The sequence below is a fragment of the Pelodiscus sinensis genome, chromosome 29 (genome assembly GCF_052426305.1).
Source record: "Pelodiscus sinensis isolate ZL-2025 chromosome 29, ASM5242630v1, whole genome shotgun sequence".
In the NCBI taxonomy this organism is placed as follows: domain Eukaryota; kingdom Metazoa; phylum Chordata; order Testudines; family Trionychidae; genus Pelodiscus; species Pelodiscus sinensis.
In genome coordinates, this window is record NC_143080.1 from 2998769 (window position 1) to 3015938 (window position 17170).

The window sequence follows — 17170 nt, forward strand, 5'->3', positions numbered from 1 at the left end:
TCAGATGATTGTGGTTGTTTGCACCGCGGGGGCACCTACGGGCAATGTTCCCTCTCAGTCCTTTCCATCCGTGGGCGGAACACATGTGGTGCTGTGCACCGCGGCCGGTGCGGATGTGCACCACCCATAGAAACGGGCTGCCGGCTGTGGGCGCTCTGCTAATCAGCCGGGCAGCATTTGAATCTCTTCTGGGTGTCCGCCCTAGTGCTTAGCTTGCAGGGAACAAACGCTGCCTACAGGCCCCTGAAGAAGAAGGATCCGGCAGGAGGCAGGCTTGCCTAGTGGTTGGAGCACCAGCCTGGGACATGAGACACGTGGGTTCAGTTCCACGGACTTGGGCACATCACTTAGTCTCTCCGGGGTTCAGTTCCTCACCGGTGCCATGAGTGCGACAGCCCTGCCCGACCCCTCAGGGCTCTTGGGAGGAGGAATACAGGGAAGATTGGCAGCTGTATGGATACTGTAGTCCTGGGGCTACAGGCTGGGGAGGATTCAAAAGCCAGACGGGGGACGGACACGGCGAGGTGGTTTGGCTGTAACGTAATAAGCCCCAGCTGCCTGCCCCGTGGCGGGGAAAGGAGGAGGCTGGAGAGACCGCATGGGGAGGGCTGGGGGACACTGGGTAAGACGGACATCGCAGAAGATGCTGGGGCTAAGTTTTCCCTTCTCCCCCCTGTTGCTGCTGCAGCAGCGCCCCTGGCAACCCCCCTCCCTCTCCTCTGTTCTGTGCCGGGTGACTTCCGAGCGCTCTGGGCCTCAGTTTCCCCATCTGTACAGTGAGGCCGATCTCGCCCGGGATAGTACGTAAGTGCAGGCATTGAATAAAGTCGTTTTCACCGTCAGATCCTGTTAGCAACATTCTCCGAACACAGGGCGGCCTTGGCCCGTGACCCGGCTGCTGGGCGTGGTCTCACTGTAAACAGTGACTCATGCTCTGAGGGCTCACCCGTGAGTAACAGCGGCCTGGGAGCCGGTGGGCCGGTAGAGGGCAGGAGCGGGCTGGTCTGGCCTCTCCGGCTCGGATTGAGCTTGGCTGCACGAGGATGAGAAAATCTGAATCCGCCTTCTGGGAGAGTGTTTTGTTGCTTCCCCTGAAAAGAGCGTCCCCAGCGGGTTCCGGTTTGCCAGGAGAAGCTGGGGGAGAAAGGAGGTGGTTTGGGATAAAATTCAGAACGGGTCCAATAAGTCGCATATAAGAATGGCCAGTCAGGGTCAGACCAAAGGTCCATCCAGCCCCGTGTCCCGTCTGCCCTCCGTGGCCAACGCCAGGTGCCCCAGAGGGAGTGAACAGAGTCCTCACGTGATCCCTCCCCTGTCGCCCATTCCCAGCGTCTGGCAAACTCAGGCTCGGGACAGCATCCCTGCCCAGCCTGGCTAACAGCCGTTGATGGAACTAAGCTCCATGAAACTATCTTGCTCTTTTTTGAGCCCTGTTAACGTCCCAAGTCTTCACAACATCCTCTGGCGAGGAGTTCCACAGGTTGCCTGTGCGCTGCGTGAAGAAAAACAGAACTTTGTTTGTTTTAAACCTGCTAGCTCTGAATGTCACGGGGTGACCCCTAGTTCTTACGTGATGGGGGCAAGTTAATCACTTTTCCTTAGTCACTTTCTCCAGACCTGTCATGATGTGATTTTTGCTTGTCATATCCGGCCTGAGGCGAGAGTTCGTTTGTCCCTCTTCCCAGGTGGGGGTTTGAAGGATCGGAGGGCTGAAATGCAGCATAGAACCTTGCTTTGTTAGGCCTGGGGGTTGGTATCTGTCCCAGTAGAGCTTCTGGCAAACACATGCCCCAAGTGTCTATGGGTGAGCTGGCTTGTGTTTACACCCGCTCGCGTGATACACAAGCAGTCGATGCGAAATCAAAGGCAAGTCGCAAGGGACTTTCAGGCCGTCCACCTGGCCTGGCTCCCTCTGCCAGTTCCCATGGTCTTACCAGAGCGTTTTCCTGGGGCTGAAAGGTCTGTTCCTCTCCCCTGTTTCTGAACCAGAGGCCCACATGATGGGTGGGACTGGGAAAGCCACAGCTAGATGCAAAGTGCTGTCAAATGCGCTGCGGAAGCAGGTGGAAATACCCAGAGGACAGATCTATAGTTCAAGTGAAGTGTGTGTGTGTGTGTGTGTGTGTGTGTGCGTGCGTGTGCGCGCGCGCGGCAAACCCTCTCCCAGGAGAAGGGCGGTTTGGAGAGGAAGGATGGTCTAGCTGGTAGGAAAGCAGTCTGGGGCTTGGTAGATCTGGGTGAGCTTTGGTAGTCACTTGGTCGCTCCGTGCCTCAGTTTCCCTACCGTCACAAGGGAATACGTAGTAGCCCCCCCCCCCGGAGTGTGGCAAAGATAAGTCCGTTATAGGCGGCGAGATGCTCAGACCCTGGGGAAGGGACCGGATACATCTCAGAGATGGTGTGGGCGCAAGGTTCCTTTTCACCCCTTAGTGCTGCGAGCCCCGGGAGTGGGGGGGGGAAGGAAACTGAAGGCAAAGCCAAGCTGGAAGCTTTGTGGCAATGGGATTAGGGTGGTAACGCTCAGTTACTTCTCTCTCCTTCCTTCCACGTGTGCGTTGCACAAGGGAAGGGAGCAAGTGCTGGTCGTGAGCCAGCAGGGGGCTCTGCCGGCCACGGCAGTCAGCTAAGGGAACACATCTTGTGTGTCTGTGAGATATGGTGGGGAGTGTGTGTGGGGGGGTGAGGTTTGTGGGTTTGTGAGATATGGTGTGTGTGTGTGGGGGGGTGAGGTTTGTGTGTTTGTGAGATATGGTGTGTGTGTGTGGGGGGGTGAGGTTTGTGGGTTTGTGAGATATGGTGTGTGTGTGGGGGGGTGAGGTTTGTGTGTTTGTGAGATATGGTGTGTGTGTGTGGGGGGGTGAGGTTTGTGGGTTTGTGAGATATGGTGTGTGTGTGTGGGGGGTGAGGTTTGTGCGTTTGTGAGATATGGTGTGTGTGTGTGGGGGGGTGAGGTTTGTGTGTTTGTGAGATATGGTGTGTGTGGGGGGGAGGTTTATGTGTTTGTGAGATATGGTGTGTGTGGGGGGGAGGTTTATGTGTTTGTGAGATATGGTGTGTGTGGGGGGGTGAGGTTTGTGAGATGGTGAGTGTGTGTGGGGGGTGAGGTTTGTGTGCTTGTGAGATGGTGAGTGTGTGGGGGGAGGTTTGTGTGTTTGTGAGATGGTGAGTGTGTGTGGGGGGGAGGTTTGTGTGTTTGTGAGATGGTGAGTGTGTGGGGACGCGATTGTGTGTTTGTGAGATGGTGAGTGTGTGGGGGGAGGTTTGTGTGTTTGTGAGATGTGCTGGGGCGTGTGTGGGGGCGCGGTTGTGTGTTGCTTTCTGCGGACTTGCTGCATTGATTGTGCGGGGCTCGGCGGGGCGGTGTGTTTCGGACACTCCCGTAGGATCCCGTGGGGGGGGGCGGGCGCAGTGCGCCGGGAGACGCTGCCCTGCTGAACGCCCCCTGCCCCCGTTCGGGCTGTCGGAACAGCCCCGCGCCCCCGCCTGCCCCACCTACTCACCCGAGCGACCCCCCCGGGCCTGGGGGAGGAGCCGCTGCAGGGCCGGAGCTGGGGGGGGGGGGGCGCGGTCGGACACACGCCGGCCCAGGGAAACGGGTGCGAAATGCTCGGCTGAGTTTCCTCTGTCGGTCCCCGCGGAGGGGCCAGGCCGGCGTGGCCGGGCGGTGGCTGCGAGCCAGCTGGGGGCTCCAGGAGTCTCTTTGGGCAGCAAAGCCCAGCTCTGCCCGCCCCCCGGCCCGCCCAGCTCTGCCCCCCCCGGCCCGCCCAGCCCCATGGCTCGGGCTGACAGCTGCGGGGTGGCCTGTCTGGTTTCTCCGGCTCAGCGGCCCCGCGTGTCGGGACAGGCCGGGGTGACGTGAGACGGGGCCGCGGAGCCACCCCCAGCCCCCTTGGAGCGGGGCAGGCGGGGCGGGGAGGCTGTTCCCACGCGGATCCGGGGGAGGCAGGCGGGGTGTGAGGGTGGCCGCGAGGAACCTCGTGAGCTGGGGGCAGCCCGGGCAGAGGGGCTGGCGTGCCCTTGGGATCCCCCCCCCCCCGCTGCTACTGCCTCCTGCTCACTCAGCCAGCGCTTCTGACAAAGGCGGGGGGGGGGGGGGACGGAAAAGGGAGGGTGAAGCCTGCCAAGGCTGACTCAGCTGAGAGACCCCCCCGGGCTTCCTGCCTCAGTTGCCCGGGAGAAACCCCGCGGGGCTGTTGCCTGCAGGGCCGGAAGCGGGTCCCGAGTCTGGAGCCGTAACTCCTGGGGCTTAGCCGTGTGACCCGTCCCTGCGACCGCCTCCCCCCGCCTTTCTCCCGGCCGCGGCAAGCTCCGGGGCCGCACGACGGAGCCCGGGCGGGGCCCCTCGCTGTCCGAGGCCCTGGGGCTGGGGCGCCTGGGCTAGGCCGGTGGGTTTCACATGATGGGTCACGCCCCAGCGCTGGGCGGTGGGAGGTCGGGCGCTGGGGCTCGTGGCTGCAGGGGGATCGGTGTGGGGGGGGGGGCTAAGGCAGCTCCCTGCCTGTCCTGGGACCGCGCCCCAGAAGCAGCCGGCAGCAGGCCCGGCTCCTAGGTGGGGGGGAGGGAGCGCACAGGGCTCCGTGCGCTGCCCCCGCCCCGAGCTCTAGCTGCCGGCTGCTTCTGGGCTCAGCCTGGTCTGCAGGGGCAGGAGAGGCAGGAAGCTGCCTTAGCGTCCCTGCTGCACCGCTGCCAGGGAGCCGCTCGAGGTCAGCTCCTCCTGCCCCCCCCCACAAGACAGAACCCCCTCCCACACCAGAGCTCCATTCTCCGCCCCACCCCGGAGCCCCCACTCCAGTCACATTCAGTCGGGTCACGACATCGACTGTTTTCTTCAACAGGGTCATGGGAAAAAAAGGTTGAAAACTGCTGGGCTAGTGGGTATATGAGACGTGTTCCCCGCGGAGTCGTCATCCCAGCCCTTTCATGACACGGTATAGCTAGTGCGCTCTTGTTCCTCCAATGGCTCACTCTCCCGTGCACTCCCCTTCGCACGCTCTTGTTCCTCCAATGGCTCACTCTCCCGTGCACTCCCCTTCGCACGCTCTTGTTCCTCCAATGGCTCACTCTCCTGTGCACTCCCCTTCGCACGCTCTTGTTCCTCCAATGGCTCACTCTCCCGTGCACTCCCCTTCGCACGCTCTTGTTCCTCCAATGGCTCACTCTCCTGTGCACTCCCCTTCGCACGCTCTTGTTCCTCCAGTGAGCCGTTCTCTTGTGCGCTCCTTCTCGCACGCTCTTGTTCCTCCAGTGAGCCGTTCTCTTGTGCGCTCCTTCTCGCACGCTCTTGTTCCTCCAGTGAGCCGCTCTCTTGTGTGCTCCTTCTCGCACGCTCTTGTTTCTCCAGTGATCCTCTCTCTTGTGCGCTCCTTCTCGCACGCTCTTGTTCCTCCAGTGACCTGCTCTTGGGTGCTCCCCATCACACTCTCGTTCCTCCGGTGACCTGCTCTCTTGTGCACTCCCACTCTCACGCTGTTGTTCCTCCTCCAAAGCATTTGTGCCCTCTCCCCATTGCTTACTTTTGATTCTACTCTGTATCAGAGGCAGCAGTGTGGGAATGGAGGGAGAAGGTTCCCCAGGAGCCAGTGTGCGCCGGGAACTGGCTTTTAAGCTGGCTCCCTGCGTGTACCGGGAGCCTGTGTGAAACCGTGTGCACGGATGCACTTTCACATCCCTAGTGTTCACAGTGCAGAGCAGTAAAGAGTGCCCCTCCCCCCCGAGGATCTGTCCTGAGACCAGGGCTGCTCAGCGCATTCAGAAAGGGTCTGGAAAACGCGGTGAAAGTGAGGTGACCAAGTCTGCAGACGGTACAGAATTGTTCCAGATAATTCAATCCAGAGCTCAACGTGAAGCATTTCAAAGGGATCTCGCAAACCTGGGTGACGAGGCCGCACCCGGGTAGGGGGAATTCAGCGCCGATAAATGCAACGGGACGCACCTTGGAACACAAGAGACTCAGCCGCCCCTCCAAAACGATGGGATCCAAATTATCTGCTACTGCTCACCAGAGAGATCTTGGAGTCATGGCCGCTAGTTCTCCGAAAACATCCGCTCAATGGGCAGCGGCCACCAGACCGGCGACTGGGATGGTTGGACCCATTAGGCGAGAGAATAAGACAGCAACAATCACAGATAGATCCACGATGCACCTTGCATAACCTGTGCAGGTCTGGTCACCCCCACTCCCAGGAGCCGTCTTAGGGCTGGAAAGCGAGCGGAGGAGGGCAAGGAAAATGGTGGCATTAATTTTGAAAGAGCCTATTGCGAAGTGTGGCGCCAAACATCGAAGTAGAGCACTAGTCCGGTGTGTCTCCTATTCCTCGTGCAACGAGGTTTACAGGAAGCTGGAACATGATGCCCGTTATTTCGAATCTGTTTCGGAATAATGGACGTGCTGGTAAAAGGCGCAAAACGCTATTTCGGGATAATGGGCGGTATCCCAAAATAGCGCTGCTGTTGGCCAGGGCAGGGGCAGCTTCGGTGGCAGGAAAGGCAAAAGAAGCCCGGGACTTTTCAGCTTAGAAAAGAGACGACTGAGGGGGCCGGGTCGCGAAAGGGCATAAGGAAGTGGTACTGACCCCCGCCCGGAGCACAAGACTCCTGGATCGCCCGATGATATTAATCGACTTGAAACCCGCAACAGGATGCCCCGCGTCCGGCTTCCTGGGGGCGCGCGAGGCGAAGGTCAAAAGCAGAACTGGGCTCAGGGATCCTGCTGGCTGCAACGGGCAGGGTCGCGAGCCCCTGCTCTGGGATGCCCGACCCTCCCGTTGCCGGCCCTGGGGCTGGATGACGGGATGGGCCACTTATTCAGGTCAGTCCCTCGGAGGCATCTGGCACTGGCCACCATGGGAAGGCAGGACACTGGCCTGGTGGCCGCTCTTACGTTCTTATATCCCTGCTCCGATGCACTCACGCCTGCCTGCCCTTGATCTCCTCCAGCTGATGGGGTGTGCTCCCAATGGCTCCGTCTCCCTCCTTCCCGGGGCGCTGGCCCCGTCTCCCTCCTTCCCGGGGCGCTGGCCCCGTCTCCCTCCTTCCCGGGGCGCTGGCCCCATCTCCCTCCTTCCCGGGGCGCTGGCTCCGTCTCCCTCCTTCCCGGGGCGCTGGCTCCATCTCCCTCCTTCCCGGGGCGCTGGCTCCGTCTCCCTCCTTCCCGGGGCGCTGGCTCCGTCTCCCTCCTTCCCGGGGCGCTGGCTCCATCTCCCTCCTTCCCGGGGCGCTGGCCCCGTCTCCCTCCTTCCCGGGGCGCTGGCTCCATCTCCCTCCTTCCCGGGGCGCTGGCCCCGTCTCCCTCCTTCCCGGGGCGCTGGCCCCGTCTCCCTCCTGCCCAGCAGATCCTCATGCGCCTTCTCTCATGTCCTGGTTCTCTCCCTGCCTCTAATCACGGTTACAGGCAGTCTCTGCCCATGCCTTATCTGGCCCTCAGCGTCAGGGGGCCCACCCCCCATGTTCCCAGGAGGAGATAGGCCCATTTTACAGATGGGGAACTGAGGCCCAGCAGGGCTTGGCTTGCCCAGGGTGACTGGAGCTAAGCTGGGAATGGGACCCAGGTTTCCTGAGTCCCAGGGCAGTGCTGTGGGTACTAGCCACCCGTCCTCCCCTCCCCTTGCCCGTTGCAGACTGCCCGCCCCTCGCGCCAGCATGCTGCAGGTGAAATGCCCTTGCATGCCCCCCCACGCCCGACTGCTTGTCCCTTCAAATCCGCCCCTTTGTCCTCTCTTTCTCCCCAGTCCTTCCCCTGTCTCCGTTCCTGTCCCCGAGCCCGGGGCCTCACATCCTGCCCCCTTGCAAGCCGAGGGCCGGTTTCCTCGTGGCCTCCCTCCTCCTGGCTCAGCCTGCCTTCTCTGGCAGTAGCCATCGGTTGTCAGACATAGGGGAAGACCAAGAGTCACAGGCTCAATGGCCCACAGGCTCAGGGGGACAGGGGAAACTGAGGCACAGTGCGGGACTGGCCCAAGGTCATTGGCAGAGTTGGGAATCGAAGCCAGAGATCCCTGAGGACCCGTCTAGCCACCTAGCCACACGGCCTGCTTCTCTCTGCGTCCGGGTGTCGTCTCTTCCTCCGCTCTCCAGCCTCACTCTGCTACCGACTGCCGACCGCGACTGGGCGAGTGTCCATGTCACCAGTTCGATGGTGCTCAGTGCCACCCCAAAGGGGTCAGCGGAGCATGGGGGCTGAGGCTCAAACAGGCTACGGTGAGTGACCCAGCCTGGTAGGGCTCCCTAGTGGGCGAGGCATTGTCTTGGGGGTGCTGCAAGGGGGGCCCCTCCCCGGCACTGGCCAGCCAGGCCCTGGGCAAATGCTTGGCTCGGAGAGAGAGAATGAGAAGGGAAGAGAGCAAGAAAGCAAAGCTGGAAGCCCCTCGGCTCTGAGACGCCCCCTAGAGTGTATGCCCCCCGGCTCTGCCCTGCCCCCCTTCAAGGACCTCAAGGCACCTGGCAGAAGTGGGGACAGGCTCACCACCCCATATCTGGGGAACCGGTGATGCACTGAGCCAGGCCGGGCTGTTAGCCCCAAGTCACCTGCCTGCTCCAAGACACGAACCCAGGAATCCTGCCTCCGGCTCTAGCCACTAGACCGCACTCCCCCGACTCTTTCTTGGCTGGCGCCGCCAGGCTGGGAAGCGCGCTGAGGAAGGAAGGAAGAGGCCGTGAGGGAGGGCGAGGAGGAAGTAGGACGATTTGGAGAGAGCCAGAGGATTTAAAAAAAAAGAAGTATCAGCCAAGTGAAACTCCCAGGCCTGCTGGGCTGGTGTCGGCTGGAGGGGGCTGGGTGGCCCAGGCAGGCTGTGCCGGAGGGGGTGGGAGGGCGGGGTGGTGCTGTGTGGTCTGATCGCCTGGAGCAGCTGCAGGCAGAGCGTGTGCATTCTCTCTCGCCGTCTGTCCGGCCGCCCGCCCGCGCCCGGGAGCTGGGGGTTTCGGTGCCTCCCCCTCGGCGGGGAGGGGCGTGCGTTCCCCCCGGCGTCGGGAAGGGAGGGGGCGGATCTGGCTTGCCCAGGGTTGGAGCGATCCCCGTTCATCTGCCAGCCGAGCGCGCTGACTCCGCGCGGCTGCCGGCGCCTGGCGGCCAGGCTGAAGTTTAGGGGCCGGCCGAGGGGAGTTGGGGGGGCAGCCCTGCGAGCCCCTCGCCACCGATGGAGCTGCAGGGGCAGGGGACCGGCTGCCCCAGGGGCTGAGCGAGCCATTCGGCTCCCTTGCTGCTGTCAGTGCCCGTCCGGGGAGAGTCCCTCCCGTCCCCTTGCTGGATGGTGGAGGAAGGCGTGGGCGGCGGGGGACCCCGGCGGCCCCTGGCCGGGCCGAAGAGCGTCTCGGCGGTGGGCAAGGCCCTGTGGAGCGTGCAGCGGGCGGGGAAGGGCTGGCGCGCCGAGCGGCCCATCGGGGTGGATTGCAGCTCGCCCGAGCCCCGCTGCATCTGGCTGAGCAGCCTGCGGCAGGACCCCGCTGGCCTGGAGCTCTGGGGGTCCCAGGCGGGGGCCGCCCACCCCAGGCAGAAATCCCACGCCCGCCCGCGGATGGAGAATCGCCGCATGGTGAGAGACGCCCCGGCCTGCCCTGGGCACCGGCCTCCGATCCCCTCGCACCCTAGAGGGGGAGCCCGGGGAGGGGGGAGCCGGCCTGTTCAGCATCCGGTGGGGATAGCCGCACTTTGGGGGGCGCGTGCATGACTGGGGGAGGCACGTTTCCTACCCCCCACATGGCGCTAGGGAGCCGAGGGGTCACTGGAGGCTCAGACACCTGCCCTGTCTCTGCTGAGGGCTCGGCCCCCCGAGGGGTGAGTCTCCGGCGGGTGGTTCATTCCTTCCCTGCCCAGGAAGGGCCAGGCCTTGCCTTTGCTAACGCTGGTCCTGCTGCTGCCACCGGCGCCCTCCCTCCTCTCCATCGCGGAGGGTCTCCGGCCCAGCTGCCCGGCCCCGGACGTAGCCGTGGGCTCGGTTCTCGGCCCGCCGGCCCGTTTCGGGTTCGACAGAGGATGCTGCGTCGGTTCTGTCGGTGTCGGACTCTGCTGGGGAGCCGGCCCCGGGGTCGGGGACGGGGTGGTGGAGTCATTCCCACCCCGTCTCGAGCTGGTGTCTCCCCAGCGCGTGGTGCCCGGCCGCTCCGGCTCAGAGCGTGGGTGATCCAGGGTGTAGTGAGGGCGGTCTGAGCTGAGACTAGCCGAGGCGCTCAGTGAACAGGTGGGGTGGGAAAGGAAAGGGTGCGGCCGTGCAGGGGATGTGGGGGACAAAGGGACGGCAGAGTTGGGGTTCCGCTGGCATCTCCTCCGTTCCTCTCCTGCGCTGCTGACTGAGCGCCGAGTGCCGGCCCCCAGCAGCGCCAAGGGGCTGTTCGCAAGTTCCCCGTGGCCTGGGAGAGCCGTGCACCCGATGTCTGCCGAGTGCCGGCCCCCAGCAGCGCCAAGGGGCTGTTCGCAAGTTCCCCGTGGGCTGGGAGAGCCGTGCACCCGGTGTCTGCCGAGGGCCGGCCCCCAGCAGCGCCAAGGGGCTGTTCGCAAGTTCCCCGTGGCCTGGGAGAGCCGTGCACCCGGTGTCTGCCGAGGGCCGGCCGGGCGGCGCACAATGGGGCAGAAACTGCAAAGCAGACAGAACTGGCGGGGGATGAATGACCGCGGGGCGAGGAGCATAAAGGGAGAGGTTCAGGGCTCTGTGTGTGTGTGAGCTCAGGCTCCGCCAGCCCGGTAGTGAGTCAGTGGTGGCGCCGTGCCCAGCGTGGCGACGACAGGCCGGCTCGCACGGATTGTCACTGTGATCAGCGTTCCTGCGGGTCGGTTCTGAGCAGCGTTGGGGTGGCCGTGGGGAGCGATTTCATGCCGGGCGCTGGGGGTTTCAGGGCGCGTTGCTACGTGACCCTGGGCAAACCGCGCGTCACCCTCGTGCCTCAGTTTCCCCATCTGTACAACGGGGAGATGCGCAAGAAATTCCGGTTGCTGCAGAACCGAGACCCGCGTGACACGGAAAGTGCCTGATACGACGGACGTGCCCACAGGAAGGAACTGGAGAGTCTGGGGGCGCGCTTTCCTCATCGCCCTTTCTGGGTGGTGACGGTGGGTGACCCCCATCGCCAGCAGATCGGTGCATTTCAGCCGAGCAGTGTTAGTTGTGGGGGGGCAGAATCCAGCCAGTCCTGGTCCGTGGGAAGTTTCTGTCCTGGGTTAAGATAGCAAGAAGGGGGACATCGGCTTGTCCCCGAACAAGGCCAGGAAGGAGCACATGGGAGCACCTGCCCTGGGTGCTTAGCGCCGGGCAGTGGCTGGCCCCGGGTTTTGCACAAGCGGTCAGTGTATGCTTCTTGGGAAACTGAGGCACGTGCGATGGCTGAGCCGGACTGAGGTGTGAAACCCGCCTGTCTCCCCAAGCGCAGCCTGTTCGGGGAGGTGCCGGCTGGGTCTCCTCCCTCCTCCGGCGAAAGGGGCCGAGGGCGCTCAGAGGAGACCCAGAGTTGGATGGTCTGGGTGACAGAGCAGCAGCCTCGGGCCTGGGGCTTGCCCTGGGAGGGGGCACGCCCCCTGAGGAAGATCCCAGAACATTTCCGGGGGGTCGCAACCTTCCCCCTGGTTTTCAGCAGCAAGAGGAGCGGGGCACGGTGGTCGGGGGGCCCACGGAGTGGCAATGGCTGAGACCCACAGGCCTGATCCTTTTTGGCTGGGAGGCTGCGGCCCCGAGGCCGAGTAATGCTTACGGTGTAGCAGCAGGGCCGGATTGGGGGGGGGCTTGCTGGGCAGCCGCCTGGGGCACCAACCTATGGGGGCGCCTGATTGAAGTGGGAAGGGGCGTCGCATCAGGCGCCCCCCGTAGGTTGCTGCCCGGGGGCGGGGCTGCGCAGGCGCCCAGCACCCCGTATGTCAATCAGGTGCCGCGCGCCCGCTGCCCGGGGTGCAAGAATGTCTCGGGCCGGCCCTGTGGAGCAGCATTCAAGTCAGAAGGCCTCCTCGCATGATCAAGTGTTACGCACCAGGAGGGAGGGCTGCTGACCTGGCCCATCGGCCCCATCTAGGCGCATGGGGCCACAGTCACCCCTAGTGAGAGGCACTCGGGATCCCACTGACGTGCAGTGTGAAGCCTGTGACGCGGCCCAGCAGCGAGAGACTTAGCACGGAAGACGGGCAAAGGGGAAGGGCCCCTCTGCCAGAAAGGGCAGGCTGGCAGGAAGGAATTGCCCATGTTGTGGGTGTCCCCTTGGGTGTCAGCAGCAAAAGAGGGACCTATTCCCCCTGAATTTATCTAGCTCTTTTTGGAACCCTGGTCTTTACACCATCCTCTGGCGAGGAATTCCACAGGTTAACGGTGCACGGTGCTTCGGTCACTGGCCGGCTGCTGGCTGATTTGTCAGCAAGGAACTCCTTCTGCCCCTCTCCTCTTGGTATCTGCCTTCCCACAGGCCCAGGTTCTGTGCCCGAGGGGCGCCCCGGAAGGGGAAGCTGCATGGACAGGATCCTCTATTTCCCATTGCCCCAAGGTGGCAGCCTGGAGGCTCAGCTAGAGACCAGTAGTGTGTAAGGGGCACAATTTGGGTGCTAGGTCTGCAAACAGGAGCCCAGGTGTGTTTGGGTCCGTAAGAGACTGTATGGACCCTCCTGGTGGGCAAAACCCCTGCGGGCTGCAGTAACCACCCGGCTTGCCTGCCCCTGGCTGGGCTGGGCGAGGGGGCTCGAACGGAAAGTGACGAGGCAGCAGAGACAGTGACGGGCAGGAGCCCCCGGCGGCAGCTCCGGGCCGGCAGGTACCACGGGCAGGTGTGTGAGCGAAGCAGCGTGTGGGCAGCCCAGTGACGGGCCGGGGCTGGCAGGCGCATCTGGGATGGAAGCTGCGGGCGCCGGAGTCGTGTGGGCCGCAGGTTTCATGTCGAGGTCGCTCCCTCTCTCGGTTTCTCTTTCGGAGGCTTGTCCGTACTGGTTAGACTCACAAGGGCACATTCAGCTGTCAGCTTAAAAATAATCCGGCGAGCAGGAGCCGAGACAATGGAAACTACAGCTGGGGGGGAAGTAACCACGCCGGGCCTGAAACGGGGAGGATCCAGCCCCCTCCCTCCTCAGCAGGGCCAGGGGTCCCTGTGCCCCCCGGAGAGGTAATTCCAGGCACCGGAAGAGGGGTGCTTCCCCCACTTCGGGGGAGGAGGAATGGCCTAGGGCGTGGTCTCTAGAGAACAGGCTTTTTCACCCCCTTCCCCAGCTCGGCGGCACCAGGCAGCAGAGAACGTAGGGACGCTGCTGCCGGGTTAAAATCTCCCCCCTGGGGACCCTGCCCACAGCCGATCGACCGCTCTTGCCGTGAGCACTGGAGGCTGCAGCTGGAGACGGCTGCATCGGGGGGGACTCGGCCCTTCACGGCCATCGCGGCAGGGGCATTTGCTCCACGGCGTTGGGCTTTGCCCTGGGAGAATCGGGCACGCGTCTCAAACCTAGCGCTGCTTCTGCTTGGATCCCAGTGTGAGGGGTTTGTCCCGTTGGGGCTATCCCCTGGTGCGCCGATCCTGCCCTGGGGGGCACTCCCCCACCCCGTCCTGCTGGGCCAGATCCTCCGGTCCCCCCAGCCAAGGCACAGAGCTGGGGTAAGTGTCTCCCTGCACAGCAACACAGACGCTGAATCCGTTCAGCTCCAAGCGCTCAGCATCCAGGAAACCAACCCCCAAAAGGGACCAACTCACCAAAGAAATCCATCTGACGGTTGTCAAAGGTTTGGACAGAGAAAGCGCATAAAGAAGACCGCCCACTTTATCAATGAAAGAGAGAGAGGCGCACTGGTTGCTTCCTCCTCCCCGCTTCCAGGTAACAGTTACTTAAACTGGGCGTGATCATAAACAAAAGTGTTTTTATTAAGTACAAACAGCGGGAGTCAAGTGTGTGCAAGGGAAAACAGACAGATCAAAGTAAGTTACTAAATTAAAATAAACAAAACACGCCAGCTAGTCCGTATCCACTAAGAAACTGGTTACGTGCATGTTCTTACCCTAAACAGTTGTTTTAAACGTCCCTGTCGCAAGCTAAGCAGCCTTCCAGCTTGGGCCCGATCCTTGCCCCTGTGCGATCTCAGACGTTTTCATCAGGCATAAAATAATAGGTGGTAAGTGGCGGGGGAGGAGGGAGGGTATGTCTACACTACCCCACTTGTTCGAACTAGCGGGGTAGTGTAGACATACCCGGAGTGTCCCTGGCATCTGGTGACTGCCCCTGATGTTTGGATTCCCCTCTTACGTCCCTTTTGCCCATGGGGAGAATTTCTTGTGCTCAGTTCAAACTTTTCTCCCTTCCAGTGGAAAAGTACCAGATCCAAAATGGGTTTCAGCATCCGGCGGCCTGGCCACGTGTCATTCTGGGACCAGCCGTGGCAGTGCGACCTAATGGTTAGGGTTTACACGACACACAAGACTATTCACGGGTCCTTCGTTTGAGTCATGTCGTTTCTGGAGCCACTGGTGACGGCCCACGTTGGCACGTTTAGGATGCTGAACGGATCCACGCTTCATATTTCTAGCGTCGCGGGCGAGAATGAGACACAAAGAGAGGCTATGCACGCGCAGCGGATTACCGCCTTGCAAATGGCGTGCCATGCGATTTGCATAAAGTGTCTTTGAGTGATGCATATTCATGTGCCTAAGCCAGTTTTCATAAAGCATGGGGGGAGGGCGTGACGCCCAGGAGAGCTGTGGCGTGGCTGATCACCGGCTTTCGGGCCTTTCGTAAGCACCTCACCTGACCACTGGCGAGATTTGGTTTATGGCGGGGCGGCTGCGATGCCCAGTCCCGGAGCAGCCAGGGTGAGCTGAAGGGGGATTTTAAGTGGCGGATAACTGGCTAGTCGAGTAGTCGATAGACTTTTTATCAACTGCACGATTAGTTAAAGCAATTCAGTCCCGGCTCGCTCCAGGTCCAGGACCACACCCCGCTGCCACGGTGCATTCCAAACGTAGTAGGAGCCGGGCGGGCAGGGACTGAGCCGGGCTGCCTGCCCGCCCAGCTCCTAACTGCAGAGCCGCAGCGGGGGTAGGTCCTGGATCTGGCGCGAGCCGGGACTGAGCCGGGCTGCCTGCCCGCCCAGCTCCTAACTGCAGAGCCGCAGCGGGGGTAGGTCCTGGATCTGGCGCGAGCCGGGACTGAGCCGGGCTGCCTGCCCGCCCAGCTCCTAAATGCAGAGCCGCAGCGGGGGTAGGTCCTGGATCTGGCGCGAGCCGGGACTGAGCCGGGCTGCCTGCCCGCCCAGCTCCTAAATGCAGAGCCGCAGCGGGGGTAGGTCCTGGATCTGGCGCGAGCCGGGACTGAGCTGGGCTGCTGGTCAGCCTGCTAAGAAATGTGCTGGCAGAGGGAGGAGGGGGGGTGCGTGTAGTCGATAGCATCCTGCGAATCGGTTACTCGGCGACACGTTTACATCCCTAGTCCGGAAGCCAGGACAGTGGCTTGGTTGGAATGAGTGGGTTATTGCGTGGCAGCGTGTGGGGGTAGGGCTTCCTGATGGCCGTGGCATGAGCTGCCGGCGACGCTGGGGGGGGAGGAACATAAGAACATAAGAACGGCCGTACTGGGTCAGACCAAAGGTCCATCTAGCCCAGTAGCCTGTCTGCCGACAGTGGCCAGCACCAGGTGCCCCGGAGGGGGTGGACCGAAGACAATGATCAAGTGATTTGTCTCCTGCCATCCCTCTCCAGCCTCTGACAAACACAGGCCAGGGGCACCATTTCTACCCCCTGGCTAATAGCCTTTTATGGACCTAACCTCCATGAATTCATCCAGCTTCTCTTTAAACTCTATTATAGTCCTAGCCTTCCCAGCCTCCTCTGGCAAGGAGTTCCACAGGTTGACTATGCACTGTGTGAAGAACTTTCTTTTATTAGTTTGAAACCTGCTACCCATTAACTTCATTTGGTGTCCTCTAGTTCTTCTATTACGGGAACTGATAAATAACTTTTCTTTATTCGCCCTCTCCACACCACTCATGATTTTATAGACCTCTATCATAACCCCCCTCAGTCTCCTCTTTTCTAAACTGAAAAGTCCCAGTCACTTTAACCTCTCCTCATATGGGACCTGTTCCAAACCCCTAATCATTTTAGTTGCCCTTTTCTGAACCCTTTCCAAGGCCAAAATATCTTTTTTGAGGTGAGGAGACCACATCTGTACACAGTATTCGAGGCAGCAGTGGCCTCTCTCTCCTGCTCTGGAGCCAGGCTCCGAGTTCTGGGGGGCAGGTTCTGTTTGTTCCTTGCCTGCGCAGCGCCTTGCGTCATGGAGACCCAGCTCAAAACTGGCCCGACAGGCGCCAGGTGGGGGCTGAGCAGACCTGGTGCAGCTTTGCACTGCTGCTAGGCAGCCGCTCTTCCTCGCCCGGGACAGATGCAGGCGAGTGTCAGGCTGGCGTCTTCCGCGTTGTGGTTCAGGATTGGGTGGGCGTGGCCGAGGGCGCCTGGCTTTGGGGGAGAGAGATCGGGACGCTTCGGCACTGCTGCCCCTCGTGGCTTGTTTGCAGGACCCGTGGCAGGGAGACCTAATGGTTAAGCCGCTGGACGGGGTCTCGGGAGACCTGGCTGTGCCGTTGGTTTGCTGGGGAGCCTTGGGCAAGTCCTTCCCCCTTGCCGTGCCTCAGTTTCCCCATCCGTCAAATGGGGACGTGGGTCCCGACCGACTGGAGAACTGCACGGCCGAAGAGCAGGGCTTGTGATGGGCAGCAGGCAGGAGGGCGGGAAGCAGGTGAGCTGCCACCTACAGTCACGCCTGCCCGGACCACTCCTCTCGCAGCCTGGTCAGGGCAGGCGGTCGCTGGAAGCCGGGAGGTTTTCCAGTCGGGCAGGCTTGGTGCTTGGTGCCTGCGTCCTCCTGCCATGGCTCCTCTGCACGGGGGGCAGCGTGTTCCCACACACAGCCCAGGACGTGGCCTTCTACCCGCCTTGTCCAGCAGCCAGGCCTGCCCAGCGCTGGGGGAGAGACAAAGGGGCTTTGTCCCCCCCTTTTGTCCCCCACTGCTCGCTCGCTCTTTCACACGGCCAGGAAGCAGGCCGAGGCAGGACAGGGCCTGCATTTCAACTCCCTCGGCCCTTGGCCCCGCGTCCTCTTTTCTGTTCCTCTCGCTCGGGAGCGCTGGGAATGTTAACGAAGCCCCAAGGGGAGGAGGGAGAGGCTGGGAAAGGCCCCCCCCCCAATCCCCGGCCGGTTCCACCTGCTGTTCGACCCAGGCCTGTGGGTACGTCG

General features: G+C 62.2%; 1 protein-coding gene across 4 annotated transcripts in view; it reads left to right on the forward strand.

The window, feature by feature from the left end:
* The window catches only part of ARHGAP23 (Rho GTPase activating protein 23), a 112347-nt gene that overhangs the window by 42306 nt on the left and 52871 nt on the right, over positions 1–17170 (forward strand). For 2 of the 4 annotated variants that reach the window (XM_075911440.2, XM_075911442.2), the window contains exon 1: positions 8857–9527. The exons of the other annotated variants lie outside the window; for them this stretch is intronic. In XM_075911440.2, coding sequence (XP_075767555.2) covers positions 9243–9527 — 285 coding nt within the window. In that variant the 5' untranslated portion in view covers positions 8857–9242. Of the gene's footprint in view, positions 1–8856; positions 9528–17170 lie in introns of those variants that run through there. 4 annotated transcript variants of the gene reach the window in all.